This window comes from Strongylocentrotus purpuratus, unplaced genomic scaffold (assembly GCF_000002235.5).
Source record: "Strongylocentrotus purpuratus isolate Spur 01 unplaced genomic scaffold, Spur_5.0 spur5_scaffold_9, whole genome shotgun sequence".
Lineage (NCBI taxonomy): Eukaryota > Metazoa > Echinodermata > Echinoidea > Camarodonta > Strongylocentrotidae > Strongylocentrotus > Strongylocentrotus purpuratus.
In genome coordinates this window covers 26114975-26140527 of record NW_022145615.1, presented here as the reverse complement: position 1 = coordinate 26140527, position 25553 = coordinate 26114975, and the positions used below count along the sequence as shown (strand labels likewise).

Genomic DNA, 25553 nt, shown 5'->3' with positions numbered 1-25553 from the left:
ATTTTTACAAATCTGTAGATGCATTACAATCATGTAAGGCTACATTATCAACAAAAAATTGATATCATTTCGATTATCATATCATTTTTACTTTTTTCATCACTGAAAATGGAAAAAGGGGCTTTAGAGCATGAGTAAATAGTAACTTCGAACTGTATTCCCCCTACTATGTAAATGAATTGTCTTTGTGATATAATTCTTTGTATGTGTATTTGATAAATAGTTGTATTTGCACATACAAATACTACAAGTAGCTCACATAATATGAATATCAACATATGCACAGTTGCCAAATTGAAATGTGGAACGAGCAAGGATCACTGTAAATAGTTATCATTAAAATTCAATATTGGTACATAGCTCAGAAAATTCTATTAAGATATCTTCCCAAAACATAGAAATATTGCACAAGGGCGGTCTTTCTTTTAAAGTTCTATGAAGTAGTCATCATTGTCTCTTTAAAGACATTAACCTGTATAGGTCTTGGACGTTTGCAAAAAATCATTTTCATCTGTGTGTCAGTACTAGGTCAGTAGTTTATGAGCCTCAGATAGCAAATGGAGATTTTACTTCATTGAAAATAAATATATTCATAAATTAAGCTCTAGGGAGAGACATTCAGTTGAGAAAAGTGCCCCTCTTTGTTCAAAGGAATGCATGCATGTCATTCTCAAATTTATGGATGTAAACTTTTTGTATTTACTTTTGTGTAATTACTTTGTTTAATTTGAATAACCGATGACATTTGCATCCTTTCCCTTCTAAAACAATCTGAAGATCATAAATATCTTAGTCTTCCATCAAACTTTATTGAAGTTCATTTCCTCTTCTTTGGACAATATTTAATCAAATATGATATGGCAGTGTTGAAAGAGTTGATGCCATGGGTTGTTTTCAGTTCATTTCATTGGAGTTTATTATCCAGAAGAATATTTAGAAATAGAACCCTTTATAATTGTCTATTAGTTATAAGTTTATGGAGCATGGAGGCTTGGAGATATATCAATGAAATACAATGAGATGTTGACCTGCGTTTAAAAACATGTGGGTTCTTTATGAGCAGCCAGTCCAGAACATTCTGCAGTTTTTATTTCTTGAATAGTTAATAATTTAGTTTACAATACTGGTATTCTGTGCTCTCCTTCCAAATAATTCCCCAAAAGAAGTAGGACCTGTAACCGAACACAACTACTGTTACAGTAGCATTTTAAACATTTTCCTCCTCCTTCAATCTGTTTTTGGTGTGAGTAAACAGGCATTCATCACACCTGGCTGAATGAACCCAGAATTACCCCTAGCCTTGAATCGTTAAAAGCAGGATCACTTCAACTTGTGACTGGCTCAGCGGGGATCAGACCATGCTAAATTGCTTGACAGTTCAGATATCCCCACTTTTCCCTAAAATTTGTCAGAAGACAGGCCCTATATAATTATGTAACCAAACACAGCTTCTGTTATTAAATGTAGCATGAGCAAAACATCTTTCTCCTCTTTCAACTTCAAACTGTTTTTGTGTGTGAGTCAACCAGTCATTCGTCTCACCTGGCTGAATAGACCCATTAAAAGCAGGATCAAATCAATTTGTGACTGGCTCAGCAGGGATCAGACCACGCTAAATGGCTGGATATAGTTCAGATATCACCTCTTTTTATCAAGTTTAAAATCCCTTAGAACATGCTGGGAAGTTTCTCTCCAATCCCTCACAAGCCTCCACTGTTTCTGCTTCTCTTTGACCCTAGCTAGCTCTCATTTAGAAGTGACTTGATAGATTTAGTATAAACAGTTTCTTCTTGTGGATTTATGGCCCTTTCAATCTGTGGTATAATGCAAATTTAGTCAAAGTGTGAATAGATGATGAGCAAGATTGCATGAATAATCTTTCAACATTGTCCTTTATTTGTCTATCATATATTCTACTGTCATCTCAATTTTCAACTGCTTCCATAATAATGTCATCAGTTATTATTTCTACTTGATTCTTTCTCATTTGCTCTGTGGTGGGTGTATGTATGTTTGGGGACATAATCTTGCCTCATATTACTTAAAAAATGCCTGCATCCATGTTTAACAAAAACACATAAAATTGACAATATCTCGCAAAACAAAACAAATGTATGCCTTTTGTCAGCTGCTCGATTGAAAAAGAAACCTTCAGGTAGTTGGAACTGTATTAAAATAGAGAAGAACCTGATATTTTTGTCTCCCAGGTCAATGTTTACAAGATACATACCTCAAATTCTTTTTAGATGTTTAGAGGTACCAAAACTCCCAACCAGAATACCTGTGCAGGTTCAAAGACATCGATTGAACCGATTCGCAAATTCCACATTATCCCTCCCTCTCGCCCACCCCTCCCAGGGTCCATGTCAATCATACTTATCCTGTCTATCATAACGGGCTTGACATCCGACTCGAAATGAAAGCAGACCGCCAGCACCGCAAATCTACCTCGGCTTCCAGGTGCGGTGCGGTCTGGTTAGTAACAAGTCTTATTTTGTTGCTGCTTCGATCCCCCTGTAGGACATGACATTTGGTTGTCCACATGGTGTCGGGCATGTTCACTTCTGATTTTAACTTAGCTTCCTGGCTATAGCTCAATTAAGTGGACCATCTCCATGAGCTGAACTGCAGGGAAGAGATTTTACAAGAAACTGGTTCATTTCATGTCATTTCATGATGCTATTAAAAACCCAATTGAAACAGATAGAATGCAAATACATTCATGCACATGAAGAGATATACATGTATAGACACTTACAAATGTATGAGAATGATACAGATATGAGAGAAAAAAGGAGGAGATAAGAATTATATCCAATGGAATACAAAGAAATTATATCAAAAATAGTTGTATCATTTCCAACTTTCCAACAAATAGTTTCATAATCTGACTACATGTTTGTTTGTTTTTTCTCTTGCTTTCCCCCTTATTGTTACTTATTCCACTCGTCATTTTCTTTATTTTTGTGCTTCCCCTCCTCACCGCTTTCTCTCTTCCTCTCTCTCTCTCTATCTTACTCTCTATCTCTCTATCTCACTCTCTATCTCTCTATCTCATTCTCTATCTCTCTCTCTCTCTTTCTCCCTCTATCTCTATCTCTCCTTCCTCTTTCTCTTTTCCTCTGGATTTTCTGTGTCTCCATCCACATATCCATCTTTTTCTACCTCTACATTCTGCTCTTTTCACCTCCCCCCCCCATCTCTCTCTCTCTCTCTCTCTCTCTCTCTTTCTCTCTCTCTCTCACACACACTTGTTCTCTCTCTCTCTTTCTCCCACTTTCTCCCTATCCCTTTTCTATACTGCTCTATCTCTCTCTATGTTTCTCTCTCTATATCTCTCTAATTATCTCACTCTTTCTCCCTCTCCTTCCCTCTTTGTGGCTAATTGTTGCTTCATGTCCTTTTCCAGCCATATAAATTTTTTTTCACCTGAGGCTTTGACCTATAACAAATATTTACCTTGTATGTCTGAGCACTGATCAAAAGACGATTTCATCCCATGAAAGTGACTTTCATCTCTACATTTTTTGTTTTGGTAACTCCTGCTTTATACACAGGAGCACCTATATTGAGTTTAAAAGTTTTAAGTACCTGCTTCACAATATGAAATAATATCTGAAACCGTTGCCTTCCTGTAAAATGCTGAAAGTGATTTTCAGCTCTGTATTATTGGTGTTCTTGCTTGAAACACATTATTGTCCATTTGATGAATTATAAAAGAACAATATTGAGATTGAAATGGTTATCATAGTTTTATAATGGAAATCAATATCCAAGACTCTACATTTCCTATTAAATGCCAATGGCCACATCAGATCTGGTTTGATCTGACATCCTATCTCTTAGACAATTCTCCTCTCCTGACACCTTCAAGGTCATTATTCATCAAATAATTAAGAATTCCTGTTTAATTGAATTCCAAGGCTTGTTTTTATATTTTTCCGTTCAGTCTGAAATATGTCCAAAAAATTGTTTTGTAATATTTTTCTTTAGATTTATTATGTTATGCAGTTATGCTTTTTGAAATTGCATAATATCAAGCTGTTTATTTTCAGTGATCCAACATTTGCTCTGTTTGTTCTCATATTCATTTTTTTATCAAGATGTATAGAGTTAGGGTTTGTATATCATCATGGGTCTAGAGTTGAAACTTGAAAATCCACTAGTATAGGAGATTGACCTTGCAGCAATTTTCAGTGGAGTATTTATTTTATAACAAAATATCACCACAGTAATTGTACAATAATAACATTCTATTATTTGTTTTAATTTTTCTCTTCTGATCGATATTAAACACAGTGCTCTGCAGAATGTGGTGAAGGTGATCGAAGGCGAGAGCTGCTATGCGTGAATGAGGATAGGAATGAGGTACCAGAGTCGGAATGTAGCCATCTACCAAGGCCAGATGAGACACAGTCCTGTAACGGTGGACCATGTCAGACATCTTGGTTCACCAATGACTGGTCCACACAGGTAAGACAATGTTGCTCATCTTGTATGTTTTAAAGCCTGTCTGTACTAGTTTGACCAAGAGGGATTAGACCACCCAGTATGGTCACTGACAGGTGGTTATCTTATCAAATCAGCTCCCAATGAACATAAGAAAAAGAGGATCACGAGGGACCGACGGGCACCGCTTAGGCGTTGTTTTCTTTATAGAGGGAGCAAGTAGCTACAAGTAGTGCGGTGGGGCTTTAATTAGGAGGAACTTGTGTTCTCTCCTCTTGTTTTCGGGCACTTTCGCCTTTTTTTCATAAGGGGACTATATATATATATATATATATTGACAAGACCGCCTTGGTCTTTTATGGTACCCTTGATTCCATGTATAATGATTTGCATTTGGGCTTTATTTCGAATTTGTATGTGTGTATGCTTTTATTGGAATTAACATAGAGTTGAACTTGAATTGAAATTGAGGTATAAGAAAAATTATCTCAACGTACTTAAAGATATGTCTTGGGATGTGCCACAAATGACTTATCAATAAACCTTGTAAATAAATAAATATTTAATATTTTAAAAATAACTAATTATTTATTTTACAGAATTGATAGTTTATAATGTCCTTTTTCATCTAAAGTGCTCATCAAATTGTGGTAGTGGAACGTTATCTAGGGGCGTCTTATGTAGTACAGAGGGCACTACAGCCGGAGCAGTACCTGACGGTCAGTGCAGCGGTCAGCAAAAACCAGATGAGGTCAAAACTTGTACCGAGGCACCGTGTGGACCAAAGTGGTTTACTTCAGAATGGAGTAGGGTGAGTAATGAAAACTATATAATTCAGTTTTAGATGTAAGGCTCCCTAGAAAAAGTTTCAATTGTTGTAAATAAATTTTGGCTCCCAACTTCACAGCGGCCTAATAGATATGAATAAGTCTAAATGAATTAGAAGAGCTGAGGTATTTGTTTTCCAGTTCATCGTGACTGTGAAATGGACCAGTGATGGTGATAAAGTCGATGGCAGGTTAAATCTTGCTGGTTCCAAGATTTTTTCTGACTTGTTTTCAATTATAAGATCAAGCATGCAATCTTTATTTACTTGGGAGCTAGCCCAAAACTTCTTTGCAACAATTTATTACTGCTTTTCTTTTTATAAATACATGTATAACATTAATGTATTTGAGATTGATCATGTATCTTAAGACCTCAATCCCTACTGCAACATCATCGAAGTAACTGATGGTAACAAAGAGAGTACTGGAAAATAATCTTCATTAACTAGTTCTTGGCTCATTTCTAACTTATTATTTTCTCACTTAGCTTTAAATATTTTCATCTTGAAAATACATTAATAATACACCAGAATAACTTTCTCTGTTGACGTTAACTCGGTGAGACCTATTAAAGGAAGCGCCATTCGCGCCACAACATGCACATACCACTATTATACCAAATTATATGCATCTATCATCATCATCACCACCATGATATATCAAATGTACTTTTATATTTCTTTATTTAACCTGATGAGAATTGTAACTAAAGAACCAGTCACTTTTATATCCTTGAATAATGGCTGCATGTAAATGGCCTCTTAGGCAGATGACATTTCATTCTGCTCAAACACCAATGAAAATTTTCAATTTAACATTTGTTACGACTGTCAAAATCATTTCACTAGAATAGAAGATAAGCTTTTGTTTTAAATACCAGGCCTGGCATGTATGCACCGCAATTTCAGGCACATTGCACGATGATGTGAGGAAATGTTGTGAACAGCACATTTTCCGATGCGGTCTCACTTGGGCCATTAATCTTCATTAACTTGGCTCATTTCTGACTTATTATTTCCCACTTAACTTTCAATATTTTCATCTTGAAAATGCATTAAAATCATAGTACACCAGAGAATAATGATCATTATGATGAAAAGAAGTCTTGCACCTGTTCATTTAGCTAATTCGTTCTCCTCATGATTTGCAATAACATGAGCAAGCTTTTGATTTATGAAAATGATGTTGGGAGCCAAATAGATGAAGAAGATATTCCAGACTGTACTTTCGGGGGTCAAGGATGTTTGTTTTCTCCTAAAAAATTAGCAGAGTCATCCTAAGAGACCTAGATTGAGGTAGTGTAAAAGTTCATGTACAAGACTTTGTAGGTCCCCATGGCGATAGCTTATTAAAAATTTGTATTTTAATTGTAAAGTCGTAATTGGGCAGTCTACAGCGACTGCCCAAGAGAAACAAAAAATGTGCTTGTTGTAGACAGGTGGTCTTTGTAGACAGGTGGTCACTAAAGCAGGTTTGACTGCATGTATTTGTATTTCATTATGAAAAAGAAAATATGAAACATGCAGCTCAAAGGCTGAATTTATTCTAATAACAAAACAAAACAATGGTAAAATACATAAGTAATGATCATAAAATCAGTAAATATTAAGTACTTATTGTTTTAAAAAGTAGAGTTTTGAAGTTGTTCTTTGAAAGTTATGCTGTGACATATGCTTCTGTCTGATTTTGTCAAAGATGTAGGGTTATAGATATTTTTGGGTTTTGGGTTTGATTTTAGGCTTTAGAGTTAGATTAACGAAAGGGCAGTTGTTACTGGAGCATATGTCGCAGTACCTATTTCTTTTTTCCCTACTTTATGATTGTTAAGTGATTATTCTTCACTTTATGGAGTAGTAAACTTTCAACATGACATCCAGCTCCTAGCTCATAGACCATAAAAATAGATACTTGAAGTGTGTTTGATAAACATGCCAATAATATTGCCTCCGCTTTGGGAAGTCAAGCACCAATTTAAAGGGCTATTTTGAGAGCATGTATCCTCAGAATCCTAGCAACATGTCTTCAAAGAGTTTAGCATCCTATTCTGTGTGATGCCCAGTAATATGTGCATTGAAAGCGATGTTGTTGATGCTAATTATTTTGGGATGCTAGTTAATCAGGTCTATTGTTCTTGTTGAAGATGGCCATAATGTAATTATTTGTTCATTTTCTAGAAAATTGTCACTGAATTAAAAATTGTCTGAAAAATTGTTATTGAATTTGAAGTAGTATACTGTCAATATAGTTGTTTGCTGATATTTTACAGTATAGTGAAATCAGGATGAAAATTATAGGAGTACTTGGCAAGAATTAAGAATCAGGTTTCATTAAAATGTTGATACCTTGCATGTCACCTCGTCTCTACTTCATTGTTCTTTAATTGTAAATTTTATCTGCGCAATTTAAATCTGAAAGACTCAAAATCTTTCTCTTATCCTGTGTTTTTAATTTCTGTCTGTGATTTTGGTGTTCACTTCGTTTCACTTAGCAATATTTCTTCACATTTTTGTCTACATTTTCTAAACATATCTGATTAAATTAATTTCCGTTCAATATTAATATCCCTTCTTTGTTGTTCCTCTCTATCCCAGCTTGTTTTTGCACATTTATTTAATCATATTATATGATATCCATGTGTAATAAACTCTTATGGCATTTACTCATTGGCTTGGCTCGCCAAGAGAAAACTGGCAAGGGAATTTGGAAAAATAGCTTCTCCATATCAGAGTCCAGACAGATCTTAGCGCACTATAAGGCCTGGCATAGAAAGCAATTACCCTCTAAGAAAATTTGGCTATGTCATGTCTTGTTGACCATTTCATGATGTTTGTCAAATTTAAACAATCTGTCATCAGTTTTTATTAGGATTGAAGAAACTTCAATCAGCAGTTGAAAGAGAGCAGAACAAAAACAGAACAAAACTACCTCCAGCCATGAATGATTTCATGGTTTAAGTGATGTTTGTTCAAGACTTTACGGATGTTCTTACCCGACTCAGTCAGATATACCTACTTTTCCTCTTTCTCCTGTCTTCATTTTTCTCTCATAATACAATCCCTTTGTAGTTTCCACCCTCATTCACCCCCTCACCCCCCCCCCCCATCTTCTCTCTCCCTTTCTCTTTCTCTTTCCCTCTCTTTCTCTCTCTCTCTCTCTCTCTCTCTCTCTCTCTCTATCTCTCTCTCTATCTTTATCTCTTTCCCTCTCTCTCTCTCTCTCTCTCTCTCTCTCTCTCTCTCCCCCCCCCTTTCTCACTTTTGCATGTGTCATAGAAATTATTCCTATATTCCTCCTCAGCTTGCTCATTATGCTCTCTCACATAGTGCAATTCTTCAAATTCATTTGATTCTTTTTTAAATAAAAAAATAAGGTCAATACTATTCTCCTATATATTCTCTCTGCAGTGTTCAGTAGGATGTGGAACAGGCACTCAAACCAGGAGTGTCGTCTGCGTGTCGTCAGACGTCTCCCCTACCATACTCCCTACCTACCAGTGCCCTGTGTCCCGCCCTCAGACCAGTCAACAGTGCGAGGAGACGGAGTGTGCTGGAGTACATTGGTTCACTTCGGAGTGGTCCGAGGTAAGACAGACATGACCCGTTGAATTTATATCTTAACCCCTTGACTACTGAGTTCTCTTATTCCCATAGGCTTAATACAGGGGCCACCTGGTTCCAGTAGGCAATGAGTTAACTAAGGTATTCACACACACAAAAATTATTTTTGAATTGAGATTTCTACGACTGCCTGACAGTTGATGTACTACTTCTACTATACCTGCATGTTTGTAGTCTGTTGAGAGCCAGAAGGGTGTTAGCTCATTGCCAAATGATATGAGTTAGTGTCATTCTGGTACTGAGGACTCTATCCTAACCTTCTGTGATATTTCATTAATATGAGAACTCTTTATAAGTGGAGTCTTATTCAGATTAAAGAGGTTTGCATCCAATTATAAAACTGTCAGGAGTATATTTTGTGTTTGAGATGTACCCTTCCCCTATCAACCCATACAAATATGACCAAGACAATCACAAAGACCAAATCACATTGTTGCAGTCCCCTTAGAAATATTCAGGCTACGTAAGATTTCTTAGAATGCGATGGACAAGGCTCTTGTAATTGCCCTAGATTTTTGTTTAAAGTCTCTTTGATCATGTTAGATGTTGATAATTGACATCAAGTGCAGTTTGTCCATTTTTAGCCAGTTAAGGATCCTGATAGGAAGTATGTTATGTGCTTGTACCAGAAGTGAAAGAAAAGAGGAACAACAATATAATCCTCGCAAGAGACAAAAAAAATTATGTGAACAAACAAGCCTCCCCAAAGCATACAAACATTTCCTATTTCTTGTCATCACTGCTATAAAATAAAGTCGCTTCAGACTCCGAACTTTTCAGAAGGAAAACAAAATGCACTAGTCTTATCCATAATTAAGACACCCATGTCAGCAGTGATGCGTTGTCTTGGTGATGATACTAGCAGAGTTGTGGTATCCTCTGGGGAGAGGATGAGGAAACTATAAACATATGGAGAATCTTTCTCCTCCTACCTGTTGCTTCCCACGTCCATGTTTGTCTGCCCTAGCTGACAGAGTTCTTGGGAATCTTGTTTTCCAATTTTGTTGTCAGCTGTTCAAGATGGGCGTCTCCTTTGCCCTTAGTTTTTGCTTGTAGATATCTTGAATCCAGAGTTTTGACAAAAAGGTTTTAATATGTGATCCACTGAATGAATGTTTTTACACTTAAAGTTGTTTTATATAGATTTAGTTTAAACATGAAAAGGAAAAGGAAAAAAAAAATAATTGATAGAAGAACGGCCGTGTAGTAATTACACATTCAATACATATTCAGTACTCTGAAGGCTGTTTCAATGGCATTGAATTCATAAAAATGTGGTTTCTTCGCTTATTCATAGACCAAAACTTTAATCGATTTCTAAAATTCAAACAAGAGTCATTATTACCTGGGCATGATTTTTCAATCTGCATAGACATCTGACATTATGTAAGTGCTCCCCTTAGAAAAACTGGATGCCATCATCACATATCTATTTTAAATGAATATGTACCTTGTATATCAAATCTATTTTAGTCATAGCAAATTTCTTGTAGCTCTGTAATTTTCCTTTAACTTGACAAACTTTCCTGTTCCGATTTCACGACCACACTGAAATCATAGACTTACTCAAGTTGTTGCCAATTGCCCAGTAATGTGTCCAAGATGTTTTAGAAAGCTCATCTCTACGGCAAGGAAACAGCTTGAGGAAATAGCTATAGGAAAGAGCCCTTAACAAACACCTACTTATACTATTTTTGCATATGGAATCACTAAATAGGCAATTCTATTGTGTAGGAGTTATCTTTTGAGAATTTTAAAGATTTTTCTTTCTGTGAAATTAAATTGTGAGTGGATAGGGATCATGCTGGATAGTTTTACTGTAATTTATTCCCCTGTTTTTTGGAACATGTTAGTTCATTTCCCACATTACAAATGCTAAGAAAGATGAATTGTGTACACTGAAATATTTTAATTGGCAATCTATAGTACTTTTTAATACACCCCTTTAACACTTTCCCTTTTCAGCAGATATGTCATTTCTAACTTTATTGAAAGTATCTGCATGTTCGATTGTTGTAAGAGAAATGGTGACATACAAAACATTTGAATCATCAATATGATTTGTGAAAGTTTTGCTTTCATTCCAAGCAAGTTACATTATGGTTCCATTGAATATAACCTACATGTATATATTTTGTGGTTTGTTCCATTACAAACTTTTGTAGTCCTTTTTCTTTTTAGCATCCAACTAATTATAATAAATAGTCCAAACACATAAACAATTCTTTTAACAATTTTGGACATACAATAGTCAACTTATGCTCAATTTGACAAACAAATTCTTGAAATTTTCTTGTGTAACTTATTCAAGAAATCAAGACTTCTCTTCCATATGAGAAAATAGAAGTAGAATAAAAAGTAACAAACAGTACCAGGACATCAGTACCACCTTAGGAAACTTTAGGCAACTGGTGCTAAAATTATAAATCAAATTCTTGGAAACTGATTTATTACTGTAACAATAAAACTTTTCTCCCATTTGAGAAAATCGGTTCATTTCAAAATTGTTTTATTAAAAAAACATGTCATGTAGCTCAAGGCTGATATTGTCTGTTTTTACAAATCAATCATATTTACTTTGTAAAACAAACATCATAATAGAAAAGCAATATAACAATGGTAACACATTCAGCAATGTTATATAAGATTTAGAAATGTATCAACAATGTTGATAAGTAATGATCAAAATCAGTTAGGCAATGTCATTGAATATTTGAGGATAAATTCAATTGCGCATTAGAAATGCCCTCTTTATAATTGAATGCTTGAAACTATTACTGTTTTTAAAAAGAATGGACGTAGAATCGTCAGACATAAAAAAAAAAGTAGAATAGAGACATCAGTGTCACCATATCAAATGGACCTGACTTTGAATCAAGGCTCAAAAACCAACTGATATTACTTTGACTAGTCTAGCCATGAGAACAGTGCCCCGAGGGCTAGTGAAACAGAAATCAGATGTATAAATATTTCTCAATTTGTTGAATTCCCAACGCTGACAGGAGTGTGTGGTATTTTCATTTTATTGCATATTATCCCACACACTGGAAAAAATAAAGATTTGAAGATGAATGCATAGGCATCGTGATATACTTTCAATCTGAAGAAGGCAAAACCATGAACATACTAGCATTACAAAAACTATTATGTTAGTTGCAATTTGGAGGTTGCAAAATGTTTTTCTGTATTTTGTGCATTGATAAATATAGTTATCTGCTACAAAAATGTTTTTTAAGTTTTTTTAAAAACCATTACTGATAGATATTCAGCTGTATAAGCAACGATTTATAGACATGCAGAATTGAATCTAATCATCCTGTAGATTAAACAATATAGAAATTACTCTTTAATTTTTTTATTTTTATTTCAATGCTCATGTGATTTGACAATGTTTTGTTTTTTAAAACCATGTTTCCAGGTACTACAACTCCTCTGCGTTCTTATAGTGAATCATATTTACAAAAAGTATCATTACAATGCATATCTTCTTAATTGATGAAAATAAATCATTAACAAGTTGACAACCGCTTAGAATTAACACAAAAAGGAAATTGGGTGATAAAAATACCTGACCCAGCATGACAAGGTGTATGAGACAGCTGTAGCTGTTTCCAATCAAGTACGTTCTGTGGTTTCCTCAATGAGCTCATAATGAGTCAACGTAGGCCTGGGAAGGGACAAGGGTTTTCCCCTGAAGACTGGACTAATGTTCCTGTCATATCTCATATCATAAGTGCATGTTGAGGCCTTTGACATACATCATGTACTTCTAGTGTCAATGTGATTAGGACATCTGTCAGGTATACTTTTGTTTGCGCAACTAACAGTTGTTAACAGTTGTGCAAACCAGGGCCCGGTTTTATCAACAGTTGCGATTAATTTCGACTTATTTGCAATTGATATCAATCGCAATTTTGTACATAAGAGATAGGATCATAGGAGACTGCAAACTTGATTAGAGGACTTGCAATTAATTCGGATCAATTGTAACACTTTATAAGGCGAGGCCCTGACATTAACTGACATTCAGCATTTGATATGACTATCATGATATTAACCCATCAAATACTGTGCCCGCACTAATCCATGACAAATATATACTGAATTGAATTAGGTAACAAGCAAGTTTACTGAGAGAAGTTTAACTTCTAAGTTAAATAAAATGAAGAGAATAAACACCGTCACAAACATTACTTTTATGAAAAGTCAACTCAAAGGCAATCTTGATACCCTATTATCTCATCAAAACCATGTTTGCGTTAATGATAATACGCCATTGAAATGTGATGGATAAGGCTATTGAAAATGCCTGAAGTTTTTTTTTTTTAAATATTTGTGATCCTGTTAATAGAGGACACTTCATGACTAGATATGATACATATATGTGTGCATCATGTAATATTGATGATCCAGGGTACTACAATGTGAGATGCTGCCTGCACGCCAACTCCCCAAACCCTTTAGTGAGCTTTTTGAACAAGTATTCATCTTTAACGGTGGTTCTTTTATGTTAAATGATTGATTAAACTTTAGAAAGTATTACCTTGGGATTATATTTGTGTGTTTAGTCCTCATGGAAACAAATCAAAATGTACTTGTCAATTTACACTTCGTTTACCGAAAGGGGAGGGGGGAATGCATCATTAAACAGAACACAATTAAATGAGAATGAGTAAGATATTTAGCAAGTTAGGGAGTCATCAAGCTGAGCAAAAGGTGAGGAAACCAGTGGAAAATTGAAAGTGACATCTCAATAATGGAAAAACAAGGAAAAATTATGGATGAACTGTGAAAAAATATGAACTCGTGACACATGAAGAAGGGGCTTGAATAAGGAACGTGATCGGGAATTGTTTCCTTTCATTTTCAAACTGATCCAGAACACATTTTATGGGTGGCAACAAGAGAATAACATTTGAGTGGTTCCAAGTAACAAAAGGAGGAAGTTGAGCTATCATATTTTGTAATTTAATTTTAGACCGCTATGATCAAATTACATGGGTTTGTTCAACCAAGGTTCTATGATACATAGAGTACAATTCTTTTTAGATATGTAGTATGCTAGAATTCGTTTTAGAAACATATAAAATATATATATATATATTACGGAAGAATTCTTTTTAGATATGTTGTAGAACAAGGTTGAAAGAAAAACAACAAAAGAAAGTAAAGAAAGAAAGAAAACCTGAAGAAAAAAATAGAGGTAATAAGCATTTGGGGTAAATTAACTTTGTGTTTTGGAAAAAGGAAATTCATTAGCATAACTGTTCATGTGACAGATTTAATGAACTCTTGAGGGAAAAGAGTACAATATTTTGACACTTTTAAGTTATGTAACGTTGATGCATTTTTTTAAATTAAAAAAGTGTGGAATGTTCCAGACAGAGAATGTCATGAAAAATTAAAAGTTCTAAGGTGAGATGTTTGACTAAAATTTGCATAATGATTATGTAAGCTGTCTTAAGTTCTGAGAACACATCTAGTCCTAAAGCCGATTGTGTTTGCTCTGTTCTAATGTCTTAAATGTCATTATTTAGCTTCATTCCTTGTTGAAATTGTCACATTTTTAATACTTATTGTCACACTTGTTTAATCAAGGTGATGATCAATGATAGTTTCTCTTAATACACCAGCACAAGTAATAATTAAAAAAAAAAAAAATTATTTCTTGAGTATTTCTCTGTATTATATTTCAAAGCTGTCCAGATGACACTCTTTTTCATATTGTTTTAACTGTATTGATTATTTCAAGTTGAATCGGTTTAAATTATTTCTATTCGTTTTAAATTGTATCAGAAAAACTACCCTCTGAAACCCTCCCCACGACAACCTCACACAAGTAGAACACCTACACAGTGAAAAAAAATACAAGGGGGCTCAGGGCGAATTAGCCCCCGAAATGCCAAAAAGAGCCCCCGAAAGACATAAAAAAGCCCCCCCCCAAAAAAAATTATTTTCATGCAAGCAAGCTTGAAAAGTAGCCCCCAAATTTTTTAAATTATTTTTTCCCTGCATCTACCCCTAGAGTAATTGTTCCCCTGTTAATACTTTCCATATTAGTGGGATAATTGTCACATTGGATTAACTGCCAGGGATAATTTTCGTAGGGATTTAGTTTCCAGGGAGAAGGTAAGCTAGTAGTAGGCCCCTTCGATAATGTCATTCCATTTTTCACAATCCCAAGTCACACGACTGTGGTTACTTGTTCCCTAAATCACCCCCAAAGTCAGCCCCCACAAGTGGATGTACGTTTAGGATCGGCCACAATTCATGTTTCCTTTCATTTACAACTTGAAGATACCATAACCCTTTAGGATCAGCTGCTGAATTTCTTTTCTAGGAAAGTGTCGGTGGGCAAGTCAGACCCATTTGGGTCACTTGCTGTCCCATTCATTACCGAGAATAATGGGGAAAAAGAACACAAATGTCATTTACTTCTTTTGTCCGATCTCAGCTTTATTAAAGCTGTCGACTTTATGAAATGATTGGGAATTACTAAAAACTCTTTATAAGCTCAGTAACAAATGGATCAAAATACTTTGAACTTGCCCTTGTAGGCATATGACATATATAGATATATCCATTATCTTTTTGCCCCAAAATGTCACATTTAAGTCTTTAAAGGGAGAAAAATATTGAAGGGTATGTTTAGCGCTGTTTAATAATTTATTCATCATATCTCAGACACTATAAACTGCTTGAAAACATGTCTTTTATTCACTATTTTGGAGACAAACCATGAATATAAACTACTTTGGATTATGTATACCATACTCCTGTCAAATTATTACTTACTGGTAGTTATGTTACAAATGTTTTTATTCACAAAAGAAATGGCAACAACTTCTTGTGATCTGTACATCATTTATTTAAATGAATCAGGATGTACTTCTACTCAGATCGTTATCATTGGCATGTATCCTCTTGTATATTTCCACAATTCACTATATTTAGCTTGCTCGATCTCCTCAACGTTTCAAGTGATTATGGATGACCCCATACAGCTTTGTTCATCTTGACTCACTTCCATAGAGCATTGTGGTATTAATATTACACCAGTGTCAGAAGTTGTTTTGTGCTTTAAATTCTTGATCTTTCCTATGTCGCCATGGAAACAGAGTTGACTCGTTTCCTTGGACAACAGTCTTATTTCTTTCTTTTTGACATAGAGTAGTTAATGATACATGGATATAGAGGAAACGTTTTTGATCGTCACTCCTCACAACATCAAGTTATAAAAAGCTACTATCTTGTATTATATTTATCTTTCTTTGCGAGTTGTTGTTATTTGTTAAGCTATCATTGTTATTTGCTGATGTGTATACTACATTGTAGTTGAGGTAAAATAACATCCTTAATCTCTTTCTTTCTTTTTTTGGAGGATAATGCCATCTTTATTCTTTCATAGAGAGGAAGTTTCAAGGTTTTCATATTTTCCTCAAATTGTTCTTCTCCCAACATTACATCATTCACGTACAACTCTTGCAGATCAAAGAAAAGGAAAAGGAATGCTAACACTTCCAGAAATGTATGATATTTGAGACCAAAAAGAAAAAAAAGATATAAATGCATTATAGGCTATAAGAACAGGGAAAGAAACTATGCATTAAAATAAATAGAGGATTTATATTGAATATCCTATGCTGAGAGGCAGGAGGGGTTTAAACTCGTGTTTGAACACAAAGTTAAAGATAAAGTTTAGTGTTGGTCATGCGATTGCATTGTGAAAGAAACAATGTGGAATTGATCAGAAACGGTTGATAAGTATTGGTGTGTACTGCAAGATTCTGAAATCATCAAAATGATAAGAAATTTGGTACAGTCTTGGTAAAGTTACAAGCACTGTACACAGAAAGATGTATATCTGACTACACAAACATGTGGCATAAAAATCTGTCCCAATTTATATGATGTTACATGCCATATTTATAATATTAAGACATCTGAAGAGCCATGCTTTTCAAGGAACACTTTATATCTGATGTTCTTCCAGACTTGCATAATACAATGTTAACGCTCACAAATTATTGTTCACCTCTTCCCAGAACTCAACCTTCTCTTTAAAGCCCTTCATGCTCTCAATGGTTGATGTCATCTTGACGATAGAGGAGATTACAACATCTTTCAAAATGATAAAACTCTGGATATTTGTAACATAAAATAATGCTTTCTCCTTTTATTCTTCCTTGTTCATCCAGTGTTCGCAGAGCTGTGGTGGAGGTTATCGAACGAGGCATGTCAAGTGTCTAGACGGTCTGATGCAGCCCAGTACAGAATGTGAAATCATAGAAAGACCCGGCTTGAGGCAATCATGCAACATACAACAGTGTCACATAGTACAACCTGATGGTAAGTACAATACTTAATATAAAATCATTGAATTCAAAGGCTATGTTGCATTTTTCCCCCTGTAACTTCTTTTTCCTTTCCCCCCCTTCTTCTTTTTTTTTTTTATTTTTTTATTCAGATGGACTAAAATGAAAAAATAGTTTCAAGAATTTAAAAAAAAAAAATATATATATATGCTGAAAGAAAAAAGAAAGAATTTTAAACCACTTTCTCTGTTTTTCTCTTTGCTCAAAATGCTTTGGATCTGCATCATATAGCATCTCCTCCTGCCCCCCCCCCTCCCCCCCAAAAAGTTTGATAAATAACCTTAATAAAGCTCTGAAAAATCTGGGGACTTTTCAAAAACTATTAACTTTTCAATCTAGGTGCACAATTCATATCTATTTTCATCAAGAGATTAAAACTAATTCCAGGGATTTATTTCAGAAGCCAATTCTCTCCATGCAGTGCTAAATAGAAATAGACTATATATACTGTCCGGTGAGAGACGATGACCAAGCAGAATTTCTGTCCTCACCTTGTGCTTGTCAGAGCTTTCCCTTTCCCTTTCCTGACATATCATTCATCATTTTATGAGCTAGTCAGGTCCGAAACATAGTCTGATGTGACTTTGGACAGTCCCCTAGATTGGTCTTATAAAGGACAGGAATTATCTTTAATTACGTTGAAATTTGATTAGGACCGGGAAGCTAAAAGCTGACTATTTAATTATTACCTGGGGGGGGGGGGGTCTTGTTACATCATGCTCAAAGTCACCATTCAAAGTCTCTACCTGACTCAAAAGTATTTTCGTTCCTTCCTGTTCTTGGAAGAACAAAAATAATCTGGTAGTCTTTTAGTGTGTTCTTTACGTGGTTGAAGATCACTTTTATGGGTTGTCATCAATTGTGTTTGTTTGAAAAATGAGTCAATCAGCAGCTGCTATCCATTGTGTAAGATTATTCCTCCACTTTTGTTGTTGTTGCTTTCTCCATCTTTATACATTTCTCCAAACATTTTTCAGAGCATAATCTCCCTTCTTCATATGGAAGTGTACTATTTGTTCTAATGGCATGAATGTTTTTCATAACCAACCATTTGTCTTTACATCCATTGGGAGGGGGGAACAGTTCAGAGGGAAGGGGGCAGACATGGTTCCTTTGTTCCACATTTGATCCATGTATTATTGCTCATGGTAATCTTTCTTTTCTATGGGGAAACAAAATAAACAACGTTATTATCTAGAGAATTTGGGAAACTTTCAAAAGATGCCTGTGTCTGCATTAACTAGTAAGAAGAGTCATACTGATGTATCTCTGTCATCACACTGTCTCATCCACGATGACTCCACGTCGTTAACGCAAGATTTAATCAGCCGCAATTCCTCCTATCTGGGCTTTTGGGCAGAGGTGTGGTAAGAAGGACAAACGCAGGATGCGCTCTAAAGCCCTCCAGTAAGAGTTGGGTTCGCATGACAGTTCATTAACTTTAAGTTTAGTCACTGGTGGTTTTAGATTCCAAAATTATCTTGTAGTTATAGGGACAGTTTGGAATGCATCCATGTTACAAAACATAAAGTTTACTCAAAGTTATAAACCGTGAGAGATCTTGAGGTATCTTGAGGTTATCATGATAAATTTGAGGGGCATGGGGGGGGGGGAGGGTTAGGGGTCCTCGCTTGAAGCTAACTGAAGTTAACTTTGAGGTTAGGCCAGCTTGAAGTTAAAACTTAAATCAGTGCTTGCCCGGCTTATAATTTATAACTGAGTACGTTACTTACTGTTTTGGTCCAGTGTGAACCCTCATTGTTTTTTAAAACTTTGCAAATTTTTGGAAACTACAACAGTCCCTTGTGAACATGTCTTCCTTGAGACTTGATCCCCGTCAATTATCTTCCCAACCAAACTCCAAGGAGGATGGGTAATGAGAAGAAGTCGTTGGATTACATGGTCTTATGTGATCGTTATCTGAGAGAGAAAACAGACAGAGACCAACTGGAAAACCAAAAATACATTTTAGTGTCTTTTACTTCTTTTTTAAAGCTCGTCTGTCGCAGTGTGTTTCCGTCCATGTTTCCATGAATGTAAGAAAAGCAAGGTTCTGAAAATGTGAAGTCTGTGGTATGTTGGGGGGAAGGAAAGGCAACTTGGCTTTATCAGATGTCGACAAAAATAAACATGGGTACAAGGGTGACCAAAGAATCCAAGTGCATGTTTGCATCATTACTCAATTTGAAATACAAGATTTAGGAGTACCTTTATGTAGTGGTTTGTTCACTGGACTCTTTACCAAGAGGTCTTGTGTTTGGATCTACGTTTCTTTTCAATGTCTAGCTTAGATGAGGTATTTGTTTAGAGTTGTCTCTATCAACCCAGGTGATGAATAGTTATGCTGCAGGATTCCCCCCTTGATGTGTGTTTTGCACTTGTAAAGGCTGCCAAAGCTGATGATAGTTGGTCAGTCATATCCAAAGTACATGACTTTTTAATTGCATATGTTCATCGTATCACATTATTACATGCTAGATTGTTATTGTTATGAAGGTTATTAGTTTGGTTTTAAGGATTTAAGGCAACATTCTTTGTGTATTAATTGCCTCTTTTTCTATCATTCAAAGACCAGGCTGCCTACTTTTTAAAGTCTTGGGAACATTTCTAACCTCAGTTTCAACGATACAAGGATAATGTTATCTTTCACACTCGCAAAGAACTATTGCAGGGCCCTTGCAAGGGAGAAAACCCAAAATTCACAAGAGGGTTCAATGATAATTGTTATTTTAACCAACACTCTCCTGAGAACAATATAGGAGGGATGACTTAATTCTTGCGGCATGTACTTCCTTTTCCATTCCTTCCCATAAACCCCTTTCCCTTCACCTTTCTTTACTATGCCCTGGTGCTCCAGACTATCCAGGAAAATTAGCCATACCCTTGGGGTATCCTACTTTCAGTGAATCATTCTAAAAGATAAACAAAAGAAAGGATACAGGGAGGGGTGGAGTGAGAGAGGGTTACTCCATCACAGGGGCTTTTCACCTAATAAAAAAATGACTCACTAATATCATAATTTGGCAGCTTTTGATCAAAAGGAAAAAGGAGGACGTGTTTTTTCTTCCTTAGAATCTGAAGCTGTCAGTCCAAGAGCCAAGGATAGGAAAGGAATGAGATTATAATCTTATGCTTATCAAAAGCAAAGGCATTGATAAAGGAACTGGCCTTTTCAGCGAATTAATCTATGCTTTGCACTCATTGATCTATGTTATTGATTAATGAAATGGATATTTAACAAATCCGATTTTGTTAATTACTTACAACATATGCCATCTCTCGTGGAAAAGCACACCCACCGCAATTGCTATTTATGTACCACATCTTAACCATTCATTTTGATATAGTTTTGTACTTTTTGTCAGGGTCATTACGATGAAATATGATGTATTAATGATGAGCTGCCAAACTGTATGTGCGTGTTCATTCATAAAGATACCTTATCTTGATCTCCTCCTCTCTCCATTAAATTTATATAAAACTCAAATAGTCCAACTCACAGGCAGAGATCACTCTGAGTCACAATCTGTGCATGACAAGAGTTTATTAGAAATCTAATGTTTATAAGTCATCAAGTCGCGTTTGGCTAGTAAAAATGGAACCATAAACAAGCAAATCAAATTTTGGGTGGCACGCCATCATTGAAACAATTCCAAGTCATCGAGCAACAAATGACCCTGATGTGATACCAGACACATTGCGAGGAAACACTTGAAACTTCACAAATCAAACCGTTAATATGATCATGAATGTCAGTCATAAAATGCTCATCAAAAACTCTAGTTCACCCAAACAAAGAGCTTCATTATGTGATGAAAGCTTGTTGATGTCTTCATCTATTCGGAGCCAGAAGGGCGTTAATTTCTATACTTTAACACAGAGTTAAGGCCCTTCTGGCTCTTAATAACAGACAATTTATAGTGCATGTATTACATTTTTCAATTTATTAAGTGATAAATGATTTTATTAGGTGCAAATTACATTTACCATGGGTGATCCCCATTTTTCTTTTTCTAAGTCCCTGTTTCCTGACTGTCAAATAAGTTTCCAACCCTTTCCAATCCTTCCTTTCTCTCTCGCCCCCTTTGTGCATGTATTACATTTTTCAATTTATCAAGTGATAAATGATTTTGTGAGGTGCAAATTACATTTACCATGGGTGATCCCCCATTTTTCTTTTTCTAAGTCCCCGTTTCCTGACTGTCAAATAAGTTTCCAACCCTTTCCCATCCTTCCTCTCTCTCGCCCCCTTTGTGAGTTGGCTTGTATCCCAGTCTTAATGGAGAGGCCAGTATGGTGTTGCACGCATTGCAAATTACTCAAGACCAGACTGATCATTCTTAACAGGTCCAGTCTTTGATGACCTTATTAAAACTAAATTGAATTTGGTCAGTAAAGTGCTTTCTGGAGGACAACAGGTTTTTAAAGATGTTTAGAAAGGAGGATGTACATCATATGAGATTTTACTGAAAAATGTCAATAAGTTTTTTCTTCTGATATTTCAGTTTCTTTTCTCTCAAGTTTTGCTTACTGTAACCTACATGTGCAGTTATTCCCCCATGTTGTTATGTTAAAGTCTTTATTTATTCATATCCAAGCTGTATACTGCCACATATCTGGCATCAGCAGTACAGACATGTTTATTTTATCGTTGTCTCTATCTATCCTATCTTAAAGATATTCAATTGATTATTTATTTCAAGTAATCCAAAACATACCATCTCAATCTCCCATGATCTTGGCCTTGTGCCTTTAACCATGGACCTACCATGGTTTAATGACAGTAATCATAGTTAGTAACCATGGTAACAGAGTTTGTTGTAAACCTGTGGGAGGACGGGATATTCTCAGGGCAAACTGGCACTGGTGGATTAGGGGGGGGGGGGGAGAGGGGGCACAACTGGCTCCCCCCCCCCCAGAAACATAGTAGTGCAATCATGTACCTTAAAAGTACACATAAATGTGCCCCTAATTATGTTTATGTGTCCCCTTCCAAATGTGAGATCCAAATTGCTCCTGAAATCGGATAAGCCCTTCTTTCCCTTGTCAGAGATTGTTCCCCCCCCCCCCCCTTTACTAAGTCCTGCAAATCGAAAGTGATGTTTAGCACTCCTGGGTGACTAGAATCCTACTTTGTAATCAACTGTGAAATCCAGCCCAGCTTGTGAAATACATCTCATATTCATGGCACCGTGCTTGCTCGTAAACCCGAACTTTCCTCAGATATTTTGACAATTATCTTTTCTCTCAGCTGTCTCACAAGTTTGGCAAGCAAAATTGTTGATGAATTCATTTTTTGAAGTACTCAATGCAAATCATTTAAATTACTAAAAAGAAATATTCAAAATCCACAGTTTTGTATTATTTTGTTTTATTTTTACTTTTGACTGAAATTGTATTTGTTAAGTGGTATGATATCAACATGGAAGAAAATAGAAGATAGGGGTGACTTTTGGAGCAACATAAATGGTTTCTGTTATATCAATATGATGATTACTCCATCATGTTCATTCATATTCATACCAGCTTTGTTAATCAAAATTTGAAGTACATGTATTTTTATTTATTGTAGCTTTGGATCTGATGCAAGCAGTTTTAAACTACATGTAGAATAAACTGCATTATACAAGTCTCTGATTTTGAATGTACCCGGTATTATATTAAATTTCTTGTTCAAAACTAATATTAAAAACATTTCTTTTTCTTTTTCTTTTTCTCTCTGTTTCTTCCATCTAGTTCCAGCATCTTGTACAGACAAGTTCTCTTACTGTGATAAGATCCAACAAGCTCGGCTATGTTCCTACTCTTACTACCGCCAACGATGCTGCTTCTCATGCTATGAACAAAACAAAAAATAAAGAGTGGATACCATTTCTCTCCACTTCTCCGCTTCTGTTGGTATGGAGTGTTATATCTGAGATGGTAGAAGACTGGTAGCATTTGGTGCATTTATTCCTTTATATGAATAAAGTTTGCTGCAGTTTTTGCTACCAACAAAACAGAACACATGAAGACTGTCTATCACTTCTCTTCACGTCACTGCGTCTATTGATATGGAGCATTATATCTGATATGATAGAAGATTAGTAGCACTGGTGCATTTTATTCTTGAAAATAGACAAGTGCTGCTACAGATTTTGATCTGGGGGAAAAAAGAAGAATTTTGATGGCATGTATTTTAAAACGGCCTGTCTTTATCCTCAAAAATAAGAGATTAGGGGCACCATTTTTGCTTTGATCATTTAATGTTTGAGATATAATTTAAGATATCATTATAAAAAATATAAAGAATGTAGTTGCAAAGCCATCCCACTATTCATCGAGGCGTATGAAGTTTGAAGGGATCCGGTAACTTTGTCTTAGATCCTTCAAAAAAATCCTTGATTTAGCTCATGCTGCAAACCTTTAGGTCAGTCAGGAATCCCATGACTTTTACAAGCCGATCGCCTGTCTGATTATCAAGATATTTATGATTAAAAATCACAATTGAATTTTGCGTTTGCCAAACGGTTTTCATGACACTTCAGTCTATTGGGGAAAACGAGTATGGTAAAACTGGTCACTCAAAGGTTTTTACTTTTTTGAGGCACTTCTTGATCATTTTGAAGTGCATAACAGCTTATCACAGACACTGATAACATGTAGGGCCGTGCATCTCAGATTTAACATTGTTAAACGATCCCTTTAAATGTCAAATCAGACATTCTTTTTTATATTTTGGTTTTTATCAAACTTACAACTTTTAAATAAACAATGTGCCTTAATAGATCTGTCACATTAATGCTACTTTAGAATGGTGCTTTTGGTGAAATGTTCAGACGAGCAATTATAATACTTCATCAACTCGGAATGGGTTAGAGTTGTTTTGTTCATGTTCTTAAATTCTATTTATATGAGCTTATTTACCTTGAAATTGTAGTAAGATGTAAACCTGGGCATTGTGTTTACCTGGATATACTATGCATGTGGCAGAGACTGTTCTCATATCTTGAATGTATTTTAAACTGTAAAACGTGGTGCTTAGTAACATAAGATGTATTTTTACCATGCTTCTTTTTCTCTTTCATACAGTAATACATTTTTGTACATTTATACAAAACGGCTCTCTAAATCTTTGTGAGTGGTTTCAAGCTATATACATTCTGTAATGTATGCATACTCTCTGCAAAGTGTTTTGACAAACGTTACTGCTCAAATTTTGGATTATAGGAATGTAGTGTATGATGAAGTCACATTTGACTTATCTTTTGCAATTTGATTTTTCGACTTTGTCATTCAGACAATTTGTTATCATCCCATACAATTTAATTATTTGTGCGTGTGCCCCGTGCTTTCTTTCTCCGTCAAACAATATAATTGTCTGTTCTTTATCAAAGTCTTATCAAAGGAAATTGGTCATTACATTTGTCAATTATGGCATCTGTTAAGGCCAACAGCCAAACTAACTTTTTTTGGAAAGATTTTGATGTTTCAATGGAGCCGGGTAGAGACCATTAACAAATATATTTTCTAGACGCTGTTGTATTAGGACTTTAAGAAAAGAAGTTAAATCTCAAAGGAAATGTATCATTATGCGAATCTTCCTCAGTTTCTTCCTCTTTTGCTTCTGTTTGAGCTATTATTGAATAGAACAGCATTATTTTTATTCAATTCAGCACATTTTTAATTTAATTCTTGGAGAAATGTTCCGAAGTTTATTTTAATCTCAAAGATTTGCAAGTTTGATTGTACTTCTGTTTGAACTATTATGATAAATCTTAACCTTTGAAATGCATTTGATCTTTGTAAATTTTGTGCTTTTTAAATTTTGTTGTGTAGTTGTATTTGTAGAGACAACAGAAAGTTGTTGAATAGCTTTTATTTTCTAGAATTTGCTGCCAAGTATTTAGTTTTAAGTTTATTTTATCTTTCCTTTCTCTGGGTTATATTTGTTTTTATAAGATTATATTCAGGTACGAGCCTGTGTTAGGTTGTAAGTTATATTGCAATTTCTGTGTTATCCATTGTATGTTATTTATGTATGTAATACACGAGACCAATAGTGTACATGTAATTATATTTCTAAACAACTTGTGCTTTTAGTTGTTTATCTTCTAAATTATGACCTCCATTGTGGTCCTTCATAAAGCTTTTATATATCTACAACTCAATAAAAATCAACTTCAATGATGATTCGAATTCAAAGGTGAATAAAAGGTATTCAGTTGTTTAAGAAATAGAAAATTAAATAGACATCCCTAGCATATGTACTTATCAAGTTTGGAAAAATATGAATATATTTTTAG

General features: G+C 35.1%; 1 protein-coding gene across 1 annotated transcript in view; it reads left to right on the top strand.

Moving 5' to 3' along the window:
• Positions 1–23270, top strand: part of LOC579426 (thrombospondin type-1 domain-containing protein 4) — a 25751-nt gene extending 2481 nt beyond the window's left edge. The window contains exons 3-7 of the mRNA XM_030977425.1: positions 4300–4473; positions 5084–5260; positions 8681–8857; positions 17092–17242; positions 23005–23270. Coding sequence (XP_030833285.1) covers positions 4300–4473; positions 5084–5260; positions 8681–8857; positions 17092–17242; positions 23005–23126 — 801 coding nt within the window. The 3' untranslated portion in view covers positions 23127–23270. The remainder of the gene's footprint in view (positions 1–4299; positions 4474–5083; positions 5261–8680; positions 8858–17091; positions 17243–23004) is intronic.
• The last annotated feature ends 2283 nt before the right edge of the window (positions 23271–25553 follow it).